General features: G+C 46.2%; 1 protein-coding gene across 2 annotated transcripts; it reads left to right on the plus strand.

Annotated features, from left to right (window-relative positions):
- The first annotated feature begins 95 nt into the window (after positions 1-95).
- MTHFS (methenyltetrahydrofolate synthetase) lies at positions 96-16,294 on the plus strand. 2 transcript variants are annotated; one of them, XM_086364246.1, is made up of 3 exons: positions 96-401; positions 8,634-8,895; positions 15,846-16,294. In XM_086364246.1, the coding sequence occupies exons 2-3, from the start codon at positions 8,688-8,690 to the stop codon at positions 16,067-16,069; spliced, it is 432 nt and encodes a 143-aa protein (XP_086220372.1). In that variant the 5' UTR covers positions 96-401; positions 8,634-8,687; the 3' UTR covers positions 16,070-16,294. The 2 variants fall into 2 exon arrangements, with proteins under 2 accessions (XP_086220372.1, XP_086220371.1); XM_086364245.1 differs by having other exon boundaries at positions 96-265.
- Positions 16,295-16,570: the final 276 nt, after the last annotated feature.

A 16,570-nucleotide genomic window follows, 5' to 3' on the forward strand; every position in this document is an offset into this window, starting at 1 on the left:
GCGAAAGCTGCAGGATGTCGGGTCAGAAGGGCGGAAGGCGTGGTGCGCCCGGGGCCGGAAGCGGAGGGGGTGGGGGCGCCCCCGGACCCTCCCTTGGGCCGGCGGACTTCGCGGAGTGAGGACGGGGGCTGGATCGCACCAGGAGATGGCGGCAGCGGTGGCCGTGAGCGGCGCCAAGCGGAGCCTGCGGGCCGAGCTGAAGCAGCGTCTGCGGGCGCTGAGCGCTGAGGAGCGGCTGCGCCAGTCCCACCTCTTGGCCCAGAAGGTGAGAGACCGCGACGACAGCCACAGCAGCGCCAGACCTGCGGATCTGCGCAGGCGCGGCCCTTTGGGCGCGCGCACGTCCGCCCGCCGCGCGCATGTCCGCTGAGCGCGCGCATGCCGTGTCCCCGTGAGCCCGTGTGAGTCCCACAATGGGTGTAGGGTACTGTTGGGCACAGTGTGGAGGGAATCAGCGCCACGTGGAGAATTATGGGCCTTGTGAGGGAGGGGATGGAGGTGGGTGACAGGGTGCTGAGGCAAGAGCAGCATGAGAACAGATCTGGAGGGCGGGACCACCTGGGTCTAAAATGCCTTCAGTTCCGTTCCGTTCAGTTCAGTTCAGTCGCTCAGTCGTGTACGACTCTTTTTGACCCCATGAATCACAGCACGCCAGGCCTCCCTGTCCATCACCAACTCCCGGAGTTCACTTAAACTCATGTCCATCGAGTCGGTGATGCCATCCAGCCATCTCATCCTCTGTCGTCCCCTTCTCCTGCCCCCAATCCCTCCCAGCGTCAGTCTTTTCCAATGAGTCAGCTCTTCGCATCAGGTGGCCAAAGTACTGGAGTTTCAGCTTCAGCATCAGTCCTTCCAATGAATACCCAGGACTGATCTCCTTTAGGATGGACTGGTTGGATCTCCTTGCAGTCCAAGGGACTCTCAAGAGTCTTCTCCAACACCACAGTTCAAAAGCATCAATTCTTCGGCGCTCAGCTTTCTTCACAGTCCAAGTCTCACATCCATACATGACCACTGGAAAAACCATAGCCTTGACTAGACGGACCTTTGTTGGCAAAGTAATATCTCTGCTTTTCAATATGCTGTTTAGGTTGGTCATAACTTTTCTTCCAAGGAGTAAGCGTCTTTTAATTTCATGGCTGCAATCACCATATGCAGTGATTTTGGAGCCCCCCAAAATAAAGTCAGCCACTGTTTCCACTGTTTCCCCATCTATCTGCGGTGCCTTCAGTGACTCTTAAAGAATACAGGGACTTCGGATGGTTCGGACTGCAGCCTCCCAATGCAGGGGCCGCGGGTTTGGTCTTGAACTAAGATCCCTCACGCTTCCTGATGTGGCCGGGGAAAAAAAAGTTATGAAAAAGAGTCCATAGCGGTAAAATGACCAGAGAACGATACGATTACTTCAGAGGAGCGAGTGCAAAATAGGGTGCAGAGATGCTCAAGGATGGAAGCCCGTCGGAGCCTGTGGAGGGCTGGGCCCTGCCTCTGTGGCCTCGGGCCTATCCTGTCACGCAGTAGGTGAACGTTAAGTACATTTTTGAATTAATGACAACTGATTCTCATACTCAGCCTGCTCAAGAAGATAGGAAGCAGGAGAGATTAGGGAACTGAGTCCGGTTTCCTGTCTCTTGGTTATGATACCTCCAGTTTGTTACTTTCACAGACTAACTTGCTATATATTAATACTTTGTTCATGTAATGATACCAGTGTCTCTTATCAGTAAAACAGTCCACAGATCCTGTCCCAGAGGCATGTGCCAAAGGTCTGTGAGACTGGTTTTTGTTGGACACCAGAGGGGGAAAAATGAGTGTCCTGTGAATAACTAAATATTAGTGATTCTGTGTCAAACTAGTGACCCGTCTTCCTCAACATCCAGATGTTATATTTGGATGTTATCAGGATGTTATATACCAATGTTATATTTGGAAATTAGCTTCTTTTCCTTGATGTGTCTTGAAATTAGATGTGCCATAAGAATTTCTTAATTACCCTTCATTATTCTACCATCCATTAGTTTCTCAAATTCAAAGTTCCTATGAGTTAAAACAGTAAAGCAAGTACAAGCATTTCATTCCACTCTTTGTGTATATAGGTGTGCATGAAGGGGGTTCTACGCAGATGGTGTCTATGCAGATATTAGTTTATTCAAACTTAGTATTTTTTAGCGATTATGAAGAAGGCATTGGTTGCTTTAGTGAATGTAGAGATGCATACCATCTTATCCTTACTCTCTAGGTGCTTAAAATTTAGTTAATTAATTCACATATACTAAACCCTTTGTTTGGAGAAGGCAATGGCACCCCACTCCAGTAGTCTTGCCTGGAAAATCCCATGGACGGAGGAGCCTGATAGGCTGCAATCCATGGGGTCGCGAAGGGTTGGACACGGCTGAGCAACTTCACTTTCACTTTTCACTTTCATGCATTGGAGAAGGAAATGGCAACCCACTCCAGTGTTCTTGCCTGGAGAATCCCAGGGATGGTGGAGCCTGGTGGGCTGCCGTCTATGGGGTCGCACAGAGTCGGACACGACTGAAGCGACTTAGCAGCAGCAAACCCTTTGTTGTTTAGTCACTAAGGGATGTCTGACTCTTGTGATCCCATGGACTATAGCATGCCGGGCTCCTCTGTCCATGGAATTTTTCTGGCAGAAATACTGGTGTGGGTTGCTATTTCCTTCTCCAGGGGATCTCCCTGGACCAAGGATTGAACCGATGTCTCCTGCACTGAAGGAGCCATCAGTCTTTACCTCTGAGCCACCAGGGAAGCCCATATTGAACCCTACTGTGGCCCATACTTTGCCATGTACTTAGTTATAGGATGAAAAAGATAGGATTGTTGCTCTAAAGGAACAGAGTCTGGAAGAAGAAACAGACTTGTGAATACAGAATTCCAGTGCTTTCAGATAATCTGGTAAACATCAATTGTAGAAATATAACTTAGGGGAGGGGGACTCAGAAGGCTTTCCTTCTATAGGGAGATGTTTGAGATGTTTTTTGTAGTACAAGATGAATTTTGTCAGGTGAAGGGAAAGTAGGATCGGTGAACATGTACAGGAATATTTTGTCAAGAGAAGGAAGGGCACAGTTGAACATGTATTTTGGAGTTCTGCAGATCTGGATTTAATCTGGCTACACTGCATTTTAGCTGCCTAGTGAAAGTGAAATCGCTCAGTTGTATCTGACTCTTTGTGACCCCATGGACTGTAACCTACCAGGTTCCTCTGTTCATGGGATTTTCCAGGCAAGAATACTGGAGTGGGTTACCATTTCCTTCTCCAGGAGATCTTCCTGATCCAGGGATTGAACGCGGGTCTTCCACATTGTAGGCAGACGCTTTACCGTCTGAGCCACCAGGGAAGTCCATAAGCTGTCCATTAGCTGCCTAGGGCCTTGGACAAATCCCTTAATCATTCTGAGCCTCTGGTTCCTTATCTGTAAGAGGGATAATGCCCATCCTTGCAAGACCTATCGTGAGGATTAAAGAAGTGGCTAAGGGATGTATTGATAAGTCCTGTAGGAAGAGAATATTGGCAGCACTTTTGGAAAATAGGTTGGGGATGGAAGAATGAGGAAAAAATATATAGAGGGCATTAAGGGGCTGTTGTGATAGTTTGGATAAGAGATAATAAAGGGCGTGGATGGTGAAGCTGAGGGGGAAAAGGCAGGTGAATGGGAGACTATGCAGTGAGACCCAGCAGGATTGGGCAATTAACTGGATGACATTAGAAAGTACTGGGAAAGGGGAGTCACTTATGATTTCAGAATTTAGAGCTGGAGGTAAAGGTTTGCTTATTTATTTTTTAATATTTATTTGGCTGTATTGGGTCTTAGTTGAGGTACATGGGCTTAGTTGCTCCCCAGCATGTGGGATCTTAGCTCCCCAATCAGGGATTGAACCTGCTTTCTCTGGATTGCAAGGTGGATTTATAAATACTGGACCACCAGGGAAGTCCTGATAAAGGGTTTTTAACATTACTAGGTGCAAGGAATGTAGGTGTTGGAGTGGATTTTGGAGGGGCATGGGGTAAATAAAGATGAGTTCAGTTTGGTTTCTTTGTCTTATGGTACATTAGAAACAAAACACTCCAGGTGGGAATAGGAGCCATATAGAGACAGGACCACTGGTAGTACACTGACAGCTGAGCACTGGCATCTGAGGAGAGACCCACAACTCTCAGTAATACATATACTTGAGCACATATACCCAGATGTACTCATATGAGACATCTGTTTCATAACCAAAGATTTCATAGCTCTTACTGTATATGATGAACTCTAATATTTTCTATTTCATTTGCTGATTATAACTCACTGTTGTTTCATGACCAACCATGGATCAAGGCCCAAAATATCAACGTACTGGTACTAGAACAGTGATTTGCCATAATGTGTGTTCAATACGATAAAAGTATTAAATGATAAGTAGGCGTATTCTTATTGACACAGAAATTTTTAAAAAATAATTTAGAATTTTACCAGAAAATGACATATAGTAAAGAAATTAAACTTTATGCTGTAGTTTGACTCCTCAGCAAATAAGATGAGGAAATTAGTACCCAGTATTCATTTTATCTTATATCCTATGTGCCAGTTTCTTTCTTTTTTAAAAAGTATTTATTTGACTGTGCTGGGACTGCTTCCCTGGTGGCTCAGATGGTAAAGAATCTGCCTGCAATGTGGGAGACCTGGGTTCGATCCCTGGGTTGGGAAGATCCCCTGGAGGAGGGCGTTGCAACCCACTCCAATATTCTTGACTGGAGAATCCTCATGGACAGAGGAGCCTGGCAGGCTGCAGTCCATGGGGTCGCAAAGAGTTGGACACAAATGAGTGACTAAGTACACAGGAGGGACTTAGTTACAGCAGGTGGGATCTAGTTCCCTGACCAGGGATGGAACCCAGGACCCTTGCATTGGGAACACAGAGTCTTAGCCACTGGACCAGCATGGAAGTCCCACTTCTGAATTGTTTTACTTTTGGTAATCTTAATTTTAATTTCCAAGTGTTTAAAAAAATTCTCTGCTTTCTTTCCAAAGCAGCCTTTTTTTGCCCTATAGATGCATCTATCTTCTTGAACTTGTCTGAGAAGACTAATTAGAATTAAAAAAAAAGAAAATTCATGTTCTCTGAATTATAATTTTCTGTTTCCTGCTGGATCACTCCCCTCACCTCCCCTTTTAAAAAATCCTTCTAATTAGTGTTTGGCTTTCTAAAATGTTTGAAAGTGAAAGTGAAGTCACTCAGTTGTGTCCAACTCTTTGTGACCCCATGGACTGTAGCCTACCAGGCTCTTCTGTCCATAGGATTTTTCAGGCAAGAGTACCAGAGTGGGTTGCCACTTCCTTCTCGATGAACCTTTATTGTCTGTACATATTTATGAATGAAGGTGTGATCACTAAAATGGGGATTTCCTTTGCTTTTAGTAGTCACTTTGGAATTCTGTGGTAAGAACGGACTCTTGTCTGACTTAATCCTTGTTCTCCCAGTGTTGCAATCTGTTGCTCTTATCTGTAAATATTGTCCTATCCAGGGCTTTTCTGGTGGCTCAGTGGTAAACCCACCTGACAATGCAGAAGATGCAAGTTCCATCCTTGGGTCGGAAAGATCCTCTGGAGAAGGAAATGGCAACCCACTCCAGTATTCTTATCTGGGAAATCCCATGAACAGAGGAGCCTGCCGGGCTATAGTCCATGGGGTTGCAAAAGAATCGGAAAGGACCGAGCACTTACGTGTGCATGAGCGCGCGCGCGCGCGCGCACACACACACACACACACACACACACACACACTGTCCCATTCATTCTGTCTTGCAGAAACTAGTTAAATACCTATTCTCTTGTTATTGGTGTTATCATGCTTTTCTTTTTTACTTTGTTCTTACTGTCATGTAAATGAGATTTGAGGAAGAAAGGTAAGTGTGTATACACAGTCTTGTTGCAGGAAAGGAGACCCCTTCCAGGGCCCGAAACTGGGCTCTTGTCTAACACTTGAAAATGAATTGTCCGAGGAGACACATCTGCTGACAAAGCAAGAGATTTTATTGGCAAAGGGCACCCGGGTGGAGAGCAGTAGGGTAAGGGAACCCAGGAGAACAGTTCTGCCGCGTGGCTTGCAGTCTCGGGTTTTATGGTGACTGGATTAGTTTCCGGGTGGTCTTTGGTCAATCATTCTAATTCAGTCTTGCCTGGTGGCGCACACATCTCTCAGCCAAGATGGATACTAGCGAGAGGGATTCTGGGAAGTGGACCGACACCCAGTGTCTCCTTTCGACCTTTCCTGAACTCTTCCGGTTGGTGGTGGCTTAATAGTTCCATATTCTTTATCAGGATCTCCTGTCATAAAGCAACTCATGCAAATGGTTACTGTGGTGCCTGGCCAGGGTGGGCGGTTTCAATCAGTGTGCTTCCCTTAACAGTCTCACACTGAACTTTAACTGATGTTTGTTTCTGCTTGTTCAAGTTTTGATTTTCTATGTTCTGCTTTAAAGAGCCCAAGATAGACACTTAACTTTCCCAGAAAGTACTTGGGTGTTAAAAGCCTCAGGTCTGCCCAGTGTCCAGGTCTCACAGTTCCACTTGCTTTGCCCACTTCGGGCCTGATAACAGTTTTGTAACTGCTCAGAAAGATGGAGTTAGCTTCCTTCCTTGGCACTGTTTTGGTGTGCTTTGTCTGCTTAACTCTGTGTTAAGTTATTCCTTTTTATTAGGAATAACTGGACATTCTGTGCCTGTATCTTTCTGGCACTCATATTTATAAGCCACCTTTGCAGTCACTTTTCCTTCTTAGCTCGGAGAACAGGGAAGAACAGAAAAGGAAGAAAAAGGGAGCTGAGGGCTAACTTCAGAGACTAGGGATGTTTTGGGATTATTAACATTTCTATAGTGAGCAAAGCTCAGCCCATTGCTCCTGCTTCTTGTTAAACTGAGTACAAAAGAATGCTTTCACCCAGGTTCTCCTTCTTATTAACACAACATGGCACTCATTTAGAGGGCCTTTGCTTCTCCAGGATCCCCCACCTTCCATCTATGTGAACACTTTTATTTTTTATATTATTAAAAAAATTATTTTTGGTGGACCTACTAACCCTAAATATTCATGGGAAGGAATAATGCCCAAGCTGATGCTCCGATACTTTGGCCACCTGATGTGAAGAGCCGACCCATTGGAAAAGACCCTGATGCTGGGAAAGATTGAGGAGGACAGGAGGAGAAAGGGGACAACAGAGGATGAGATGGTTGGATGGCATCACTGACTCAATGGACCTAAGTTTGAGCAAACTCTGGGAGATGGTGAAGGACAGGGAAGCCTCGTGTGCTGCAGTCCACGGGGTTGCAAAGAGTGGGACACAACTGAGCGACTGAACAGCAAGAACTGTGGCATGTGGGATCTTAGTTGCCTGACCAGGGATCAACCTTTGCCCTCTGTGGTGGAAGTCTTAACCACTGGACCACCAGAGAAGTCCTTGTCTTTGTTAACATTTTAACACTCATTTGAATAGAAGAGCTTTAGCAATTGGGAGGGGGGTGGGTAGTGCCAACAGAATTGTGTGGCATGTCTGCCCTGGGGAGTTTATAGACTGGCTAGGATGCTGTGTTTAGGATACACAAAACAATAATTGACTTATGATAGCACATAGCTGTTAGGTTGTATAGTGACTCTACACATAGTGAGGGTTCTGCAGAAGTCAGGAAAAGTTAGGACTTGAATTGGGCTTAAGTGGTGGAATTTGAGATGAGAGAAGGCTAACAATCTAGGGAGTAAAGAAACTTGTACTAGTTGGGGTTTGGGGGTGGCTTCCCTGGTGGTCCAGTGCCTAAGACTATGCGCTTCCAACACAGGAGGCTGGGTTCCATCACTGGTCAGGGAAATAGATCCCACATGCTACAACTAAATGTCCCACATGTCGCAACTAAGATCTGGTGCAGTCAAATAAATAAATATTAAAACAATGACAACAACAGCCACAGAGGAAAAAAAAACAAGCTTGTGGGAGCCAAGGTTCAAAGTTAAAGCAGAGACTCTCAGGGAAAGACACGGAAGTCTGCTAGAATGGGCACTACCCATTGTACCCGTTGGCACTACCCACCTCCCTCCCAGTGGTGGGGGTCAAGTTTGGAATTTTCCGTATTTTAGACAGCAGGGTCCCACCGTGACCTTTTAATGAGATTTTGCATCTGCTAGGAAAAGATCTGGGAAGATTGAAGGCAAAAGGAGAATAGGCCAGCAGAGGATGAGATGGTTATATAGCATCGCCGACTCAGTGGACATGAATCTGAGCAAACTCTGGGAGACAGTGGAGGGCAGGGGAGTCTGGCGTGTGGCAGTCCATGGGGTCCCTGAGTCAGACACGACTTAAGAGACTGAGCAACAACAACGACAAAGAGCAGATGTGCCAGAGAGGCATTAAGGGATCAGAGAAGTAATTGTTGGGTCCAGAAGTAAAAGTCAGGCTTCAGGATGCAATATTATTTGACATATTGTATCACTCCACTTTTTGTGTGTTTGTTTTTGGTTAAAAAGTTTGGAGAAGGCTGAGAGAAAAGGGAGGAAGTGTTAAAACTGTTCAGGGGAGCCACTTGTTTTAAAAAGTATCATCTGGGAAAATTTAACTGCCATCACTTCTCCCTTAGGTGTTTACCCATAATGAATATCAAAAGTCCAAAAGAGTGTCCATCTTTCTGAGCATGCCAGATGAAATTGAGACAGAGGAGATCATCAAGGACATTTTCCGACAAGGCAAAACCTGCTTTATCCCGCGGTACCAGTTGCAGAGCAATCACATGGATATGGTGAAGTTAGCATCGCCAGAGGAAATCGCTTCGCTGCCCAGAACTTCCTGGAACATTCAGCAGCCCGGTGAGGATGAAGTTCTGGAGGAGGCCTTGTCAACAGGTGAGCATTACAGTATTAGAACTGCCATCTTAGGATGCTGTCCTGCTGCGTTGGCTTGTTAGACCTCTGATCGGCTTGTCGTGGTCGAGTTGGGAGGGTTACTTTTCTACAGGGATGAATGTGTATTTCACTTAAGTTCCAAGCCACCCACCTAACTTGACTTAGGATGAGATGCCCTCTGTAAGCTGTGGCATGTCAACTGTAATAGTAAAGTATCAAGGTATTGTTCGGGGCTTCCCTGGTAGCTCAGTTGGCAAAGAATCCATCTACAATGCAAGGAGACCTGGGTTCACTCCCTGGGTCAGGAAGATCCCCTGGGAAAAGAAATGGCAACCCACTCCACCTTTCTTGCCTGGAGAATCCCATGGACAGAGGAGCCTGGCAGACTCTAGTCCATGGGGTCACAAAGAGTCAGACATGACTGAGTGACTAAGCGGGACAAAGGTATTGTTCTTTTCCACAGACTCTTGCCCTGAACTTCTGGTTTGGATAATACATTTTTCCTAAATAATACTCTGTTTCCCAGAACTTCCTGGAGGTCCAGTGTTTAAGAACCCGCCTTCCAATGCAGGGGATGCGGGTTCAATCACTGGTTGGGAAACAGATCCCACATGGCTTGGGGCAACTAAACCCTCCAGTCAGAGGAAGAACCCTTGTGCTGCAGCAAAAACCCAGCACGGCCAAATTAAAAAAAAAACTCTGCATTTTCTGTGGTTTCAGTTGCAGTCTGTCTGGTAATGAGTGAGTGAGCGAAGTCGCCCAGTTGTGTCTGACTCTCTGCGACCCCATGGACTGCAGGCTCCTCCATCCAGGGATTTTCCAGGCAAGAATACTGAAGTGGGTTGCCATTTCCTTCTCCAGGAGATCTTCCCGACCCGGGGATTGAACCCAGGTCTCCCACACTGTAGGCAGATGCTTTACCGTCTGAGCCACCAGGGAAGTCTGGTAATGAGTACATTATTATTAATGCAATAAGCGTTTATGTCTCCAGCACAGACTTGTCAACTACTTGGGCATTCCATGGTCATATCACATACAACATGTTCCAAAGTGAATTGTGCTCCCTCATGCCTCCTGTCTTGTGTTTCTCTTAGGGTTTAGTACCATCACTCACCCACTTGACCATGTCAGAAGTCTCAAGATCACCCTTGACTCTTCTCTTTCTTGCCTGTTCCATGAGCAGCCCATTGTCAGCTCCTGGTGATTTTACTTGTTGTTCAGTTGCTAAGTTGTGTCCAACTCTTCGTGACCCCATGGACTGCAGCCTGACATTCTTCTCTGTTCATGAGATTTCCCAGACAAGAATACTGGAGTGGGTTCCCATTTCCTTTTCCTGGGGATCTTCCTGATCCAGGGATTTAACCCAGGTCTCCTGCATGGGCAGATAGGTTCTTTACTACTGTGCCACCAGGGAAACCCCTGCGGATTAATGCTTACTGAATCTGTCCCTTCTCTCTTATCCCACTGCAGTCCAAGCCACCATCCCCCCTTGTCTGGGGTATTATAATAGCCTCCCAACTCTGCTTCCTCTCCACGCCTTGTATTCTGTCCTCCCTCTCAGTCATATTATTTATATAGTCATTGCAACAAGATTTCTGAAATGCAAAGTTGACTTTTTCTCTCCTCAGTTTAAAGTCTTTCAGTGACTTTCTGCTGCCCTTCCTTTGAAGTAAACATTCCTTAACAAGGTTCTTCCTGGACTCCCTGAAGGTCCAGTGGTTTAAGTGCCACCTTCCAGTGTAAGAGGTGCAGGTTAGATCCCTGGTGAGGGAACTAAGGTCCCACATGCTGCAAGGTGTGACCAAAAAAATAAAAACGAAACAAAACATCCAAGACTCTTCCTGATTGAGCCTTGCTATTCTTTCCTTTTGCACATCTTTCTACTCCCTTACTTTATCATCTGAATTCCAGCCACTCTGAATCTCTTTGTTTCCCAACCCTATTTTAAAAAAAATTGAAATATAGTTGATTTACAGTATTGTGTTAGTTTTAGGTGTGTAGCAAAGTGATTCAGTCATACTTACATTACATATATGTATTTTTTCCATTGTTGTCCATTAAAAGTTATTTTAAGATATTGAACATAGTTTCCTGTGCTATATAGTAAATCCTTGTTGCTTATCTATTTTATGCATAGTAATTTGTGTCTGTTAGTCCTATACTCCTAATTTATCCAAACCTCTTTCCCCCTTTGGTAAACATAAGTTTGTTTTCTGCATCTGTGAGTCTGTTTCTATTTTGTATGTAGAGTCATTGCATTATTTTTTTAGGTCCCACATACAAGTGAGATCATATAATATTTGATATTATATCCATCCATGATGGGCTTTGCTGGTGGCTTGGTAAAGAACCTGCTTGCAATGCAGGAGCCACAGGAGACATGGGTTGGATCCCTGGGTCGGTCAAGAAGATCCTTTGGAGGAGGAAATGACAACCCATTGCGGTATTCTTGCCTGGAGAATCCCATGGACAGAGGAGCCTGGCGGGCTACCGTCCATGGAGCCACAAAAGAGCTGAACATGAGCGACTGAACGACTAAATAACAACAATAGCATATCTTGTACCCTGCAGCTGCAACTCCTCTGCATCCCCCTCTAAGGTGCTCTTGTCCTGTATCCTCTGTCCGTTTGACTGAGGTCACCTGTGCCTTTCAGCAGCAGGAGCAGTGTATGCTGTGGAGTCCACCTGGACTGCAAGCCCTCAGCTTCATTTCTTATGAGCTGAATGCCGTGAAGGAGCAGTTAGACCTCTCTGAGCACAGTGTATGTTTCTTTCTTCAGGGGATGGTAGTAATACTTGCCCTCCTGCCTCACCAGGTAGATGAACTGATCAGCTTATGTGATTCATCCTTCTGTCCCTGGGGTATAGAATGGTGCCTGCCACATTGTAGACACTTCACAAATGTTAGCTTCTGTGCTTCTTTTCCTCTTCTAGAAGCTGGACTTTGGATAAGAGTCAGATGTTGCATAGGATGATCTGAACAGGTAGCTACTTAAATATAGTCAGGAAACTTAGATAAATATGATCAAGAGGTGTCTTATTTTATCTTTTACTCTCATTCTTCCCTTTATAATAAATAGAACAGAGATGAGCATCTTTCTGGGGAACCACAAAAACTGTTCCCAGAGGTAGGGGAAAGGATTCCACCTGCTTAGTGGACCATGGGCACCATGCAGTGTAGGATACGAGCTGGTCATACCAGACTGCGTGGGCAGGGATGGATGGATGGACATTTCACTGAGGTCCGTGAGGACTGTTATAATTAGACAAATTGATGAAAAGTTTAGACATGTGCACACTGCTATATTTAAAATGGATAACCAACAAGGACCTACTGTACAGCACAGGGAACTCTGCTGAATGTTATGTGGTAGCCTGGATGGGAGGGGAGTTTGGGGGAGAATGGATACATGTATATGTATGGCTGAGTCCCTTCTCTGTTCACCTGAAACTATCACAACATTGTTAATCGACTATACCCCAAAACAAAATAAAAAGTTAAAAAAAAAAAAGATTATTTACAGACATGGAAAATAGCATCCTAAGAGCAAAAGCAGGAAGTCGTGGGGCAGGCATGTGGGACAAGGAATCTATCCATTTATCTAGGATCGCCTAAGTATAATGGGAGATGCTATGGGTGAGGTGATTGGGGTGAGAGGGTCGTGGCTGTGCACCCAGTTAAGGATGTGGATGTTACCTTTAGGAGATTGTTATTGACGGAGAGTTTGGGGGCATGGGGAGTCATGGTGAAGGATGGATTGGGACCAGCAGGGCCTGGAGGTGGGATGACAGTTGGAATTCCAGGAGAAATGGCATCTTCAAAAAGCTGACATGAGGTTTCTGGCAGTATGCAGAGCGGGCATGGAGAAGTTTATCAAGTTCCTGCAGAGGACTTTGAGGGAGATGTGGCCATGACACTGAACTTAGCAAGAAGAGCAAGGAGAAAGAGAGAGAAGGTTATGCATAGGATGTGTTGAAAGGAGTGTTAGAAAGCTCCGTTTAACTGCCGGCCTCTCACACTTACTGTTTTCAGCTTTCTCTTTAGTATTAAAGGGAGTCCTCTGGCCAAGCTGATTATATTGTCCTGCAAAACCCAGGATATGGGGAGGGAGGAGGGAGGAGGGTTCAGGATGGGGAACACATGTATACCTGTGGAGGATTCATTTTGATATTTGGCAAAACTAATACAATTTGTAAAGTTTAAAAATAAAATAAAATTAAAAAACAAAACAAAAAAACCCAGGATGGACAGTCTGAGTTCAGAGCATCCTAAGAGGTGTCCGTGGCCCAGCTGCCACCTCCTTGGCCAGAGGTAAAAAGGATGTTTTGTGAAGGTTAACTGAATTCTCAGTGCCTAGTATGTACTTTCAGTTTCAAGAATAAATCAAGGCCTTTAGAGAATCTTCTTTCCTCATTTTCTTTCAGGGCCTAGTTCCTAGGCTTTTATTTTTTTGCCAGGGGGCGGGGGGTGTCGATGAATATTCTACAGCTCAGTGTCTGCCCCATCTCCCAAAGTTAGCCTTACCCTGCCAATTCCCTTGTTACTGACTCTGATGATACTGTCCTGTCTGCACCTTACTCTCCTTTTTGCCAGCTCCTGACATCGTTTCCACTTCCTTCTACGGGAAACTCTTTCCTTATGTTCTGTGATGTGGGTCAGCAAAGGAACGGAGGAAAAGATGTGTGCGGGTGTGTTCTGGACATAATGACAGAGCTGAACTCTAAGCTCAGGAGGAGGACTTGGAGGGGGCGGAGACTGAGCCAGAAGTCACTGTGATTCCTGAGAGAGAGAGATGAGCAGAGCAGGGATAGGGAGGGAAGGTGACAGTCAGTGGCCAGAGCCCTATAGCAAGTTGGGATTAGAGTAGATGAGCAGGTTTCCTCAAGAAGGTCATGCCTGTCATTGGAGGTGTGCTCGGCCAGGTTTTGCAGGCAGGGGTTGGCAGGTGTGCTGGGCGCCCAGGAGAAGCTGAGTTCATCTCGCAGTTCTGCACGAAGTCAGAACAGCTGCTGATAGTGGGGGGCCAGTCTGGCTGGCAGTCTGAACACCTCTACCCTGAGCAGCCCATTCCAAAGAATTCATGGCTCCCAGCCCTCGCTGGTACATCTTTGCCAGCAACGCTGCAGGTGTGGTCAGTCCCTGCTAAGCTGGAGGTCACTCGGACCCCCCAGGACAGCCCTCAGAAGGCTGAAGCTCAGTACAGGATGGCCACCAGGTAGATGGCTGGGTGGGGTGTGTGCTGCTGCTTGTGAGCAGCGCTGGTGTGTCCGGCTCCCCGCCAGGGGCTGGAGGGTCACTCCCTGAACCTCACAGAGTCCACGGAGCTCCTCACGACCTTTGTGGCCTTCTGCACACCTCTAACTGTGGGCAGCTTTTTGTAACTTTGAAGACCCTGCCTTCCTCTCTGAGGCCTGTGCTGACAAGGCTGTGGCCAGTTCTGGTCCTTGTGTCCCTGGGAGAGTTCCAGCCCGAGGACCAACCAAGGGACCCCATCTGGTACCTTCGGAATGTTCCTGAATAGGTCAAAGGTCGCACTCATGTGAATACAGGAAAGCAGGACAATTTGGCCTCCCTGCTTCTGTAAGAGGGGAGATGAAAAGGGTCAGCTTAGGCCTCCTAACAGCTCACCCTACTGCTTCTCATCGACTTTGACAAGAGCTCTGTCCTTCCTGATTTCCCTCTGACCCTCTCCCGCTCTGCCAGTTGTCAGCGCCCTGGGACATTGGCTCCCAAACTTGGCAGGAGTGTGTGTAGGGTCATATGTATGCTTAGAGAAAGAAATTAAGAGAAAAAGGACTTCTTAGGTCCTATCCCTGGAGATTCTGTTTATCTTCTTTAACATTTATTTTTATTTTATTTATTTGGCTGTGCCAGGTCTTAGTTGTGGCATGTGGGATCTTTAGTTGAGCCATGTGAACTCTTAATTGTGGTTCGTAGAATCTAGTTCCCTGACCAGAGATAGAATCCTGGGCACCTGTATAGGGATAGCAGCCTCTCAGCCACTGGATCACCAGGGAAGTCTTGAGATTCTCTTTAACTAGATGTGGATAGGGCCTGGGAATCTGCCATTTTTGTACATGTATACATGAAAAATGGAGACGGGCATGGCAACCCATGCCAGTATTCTTGCCTGGAGAATCCCATGGACAGAGGAGCCTGGCAGGCTACAGTCTGTGGGGTTGCAGAGTCAGACACGACTGAAGCAACGTAGCATGCATACTTGAAAGAACTGCCAGAGGATGGATGATGGGCTTACTAGTTGCTGAGTAATTTTTATTTCTTTCTTTGTCTTTTTAGTTTTTTCAGATTTTCTACAGTGATCGTGTATTTCATTAAAAATCATAGAAAAAATAGACATCATTTATCAGTCGTTATATACACTACCATGTGTAAATAGAGAGCTAGTGGGAAGCTGCTGTATAGCACAGGGAGCTCAGCTTGGTGCTCTGTGATGACCTAGATGGGCGAGGGTGGGAGATCCAAGTGGGAGCAGACATATGTAAACATATAGCTGACTCACTTTGCTGTACAGCAGAAACTAACACAGCACTGTAAAGCAACTGTACTCCAAAAAAAAAAAAAAAGGGCATCATTGCAAAACAAAAACCAGATCAGGAAGTGATCGGTTTTTTCTTGCCCACATTGGACATTGTGCCATGGTAGGGCCTGAGGAGAAAGGTGGGTGGGTTGCTACTGACGTCTTGCATCTCGATAATGAACTCTGATGGGGGCCCCGGGGGTCAGTCGGCGGTCTGATCCACAGCTTGGGCCAGTAGCACGTACTGTGCCTTCCCCTCCTGGCCCAGGCTTTTGGTGACATGGATACTGCCTGTGGCCTCATCAATCACAAATACAGTAGCTGCCCCCTCTCCAGTCAGTGGGTACCTGGTGTGGCCCTGGTCCCTGTCCATATTAACCTTCCTTATAAATTTGCTCCTCTTTTCCACAGGGGGACTTGACCTCATCTTTGTGCCGGGTCTCGGGTTCGACAAACAGAGCAACCGTTTGGGACGGGGCAAGGGCTACTATGACGCCTACCTGAAGCGTTGTCTGCAGTCCCAGGACGTGAAACCCTACACCCTGGCCTTGGCTTTCAAAGAGCAGATCTGCCTCCAGGTCCCGGTGAATGAGAATGATGTGAAGGTAGACGAAGTGCTTTACGAAGACTCCTGAGCACCTTTGGCTCTGACGACCTCAGCTGAATAATCAAGGTTTTGTGCCAGAAAAAAGTCGAATATGTGTATTTTCTCTTTGTCAGAGATTAGTGGAAATTGCACACTAATGTGAATATGGGCTATATTGTTTGTAACATAAGATACACCTAACATGAAACCAGTTTTAAAAATCAATAGCCGTGTGTGTAATAGAACATTGATTAAAATGGAGGCTATCACTGTATGCTTTTCAATTTAACTTTCTGGCCTTAATGTCCCAGGTTGGTCTGTCTGCTCTGTGGTGGTGGTGGTTTAATTGCTCAGTCGAGCCTGACTCTTGGCGACCCCATGAACTATAGCCTGCCAGGCTCCTCTGTCTATGGGATTCTCCAGGCAAGAATACTGGGGTAGATTGCTGTTACCTCCTCTTGACCCAGGGATCGAACCCAGGTCTCTCACTTTGCAGGCAGATTTTTTTACCACTTGAGCCGATAGGGGATCCCTGGTTCTGCTTTGAAGT

This window comes from Bos grunniens, chromosome 21, assembly GCF_055505025.1.
Source record: "Bos grunniens cultivar Pamir isolate PY7600 chromosome 21, Bosgru_T2T1.0, whole genome shotgun sequence".
Lineage (NCBI taxonomy): Eukaryota > Metazoa > Chordata > Mammalia > Artiodactyla > Bovidae > Bos > Bos grunniens.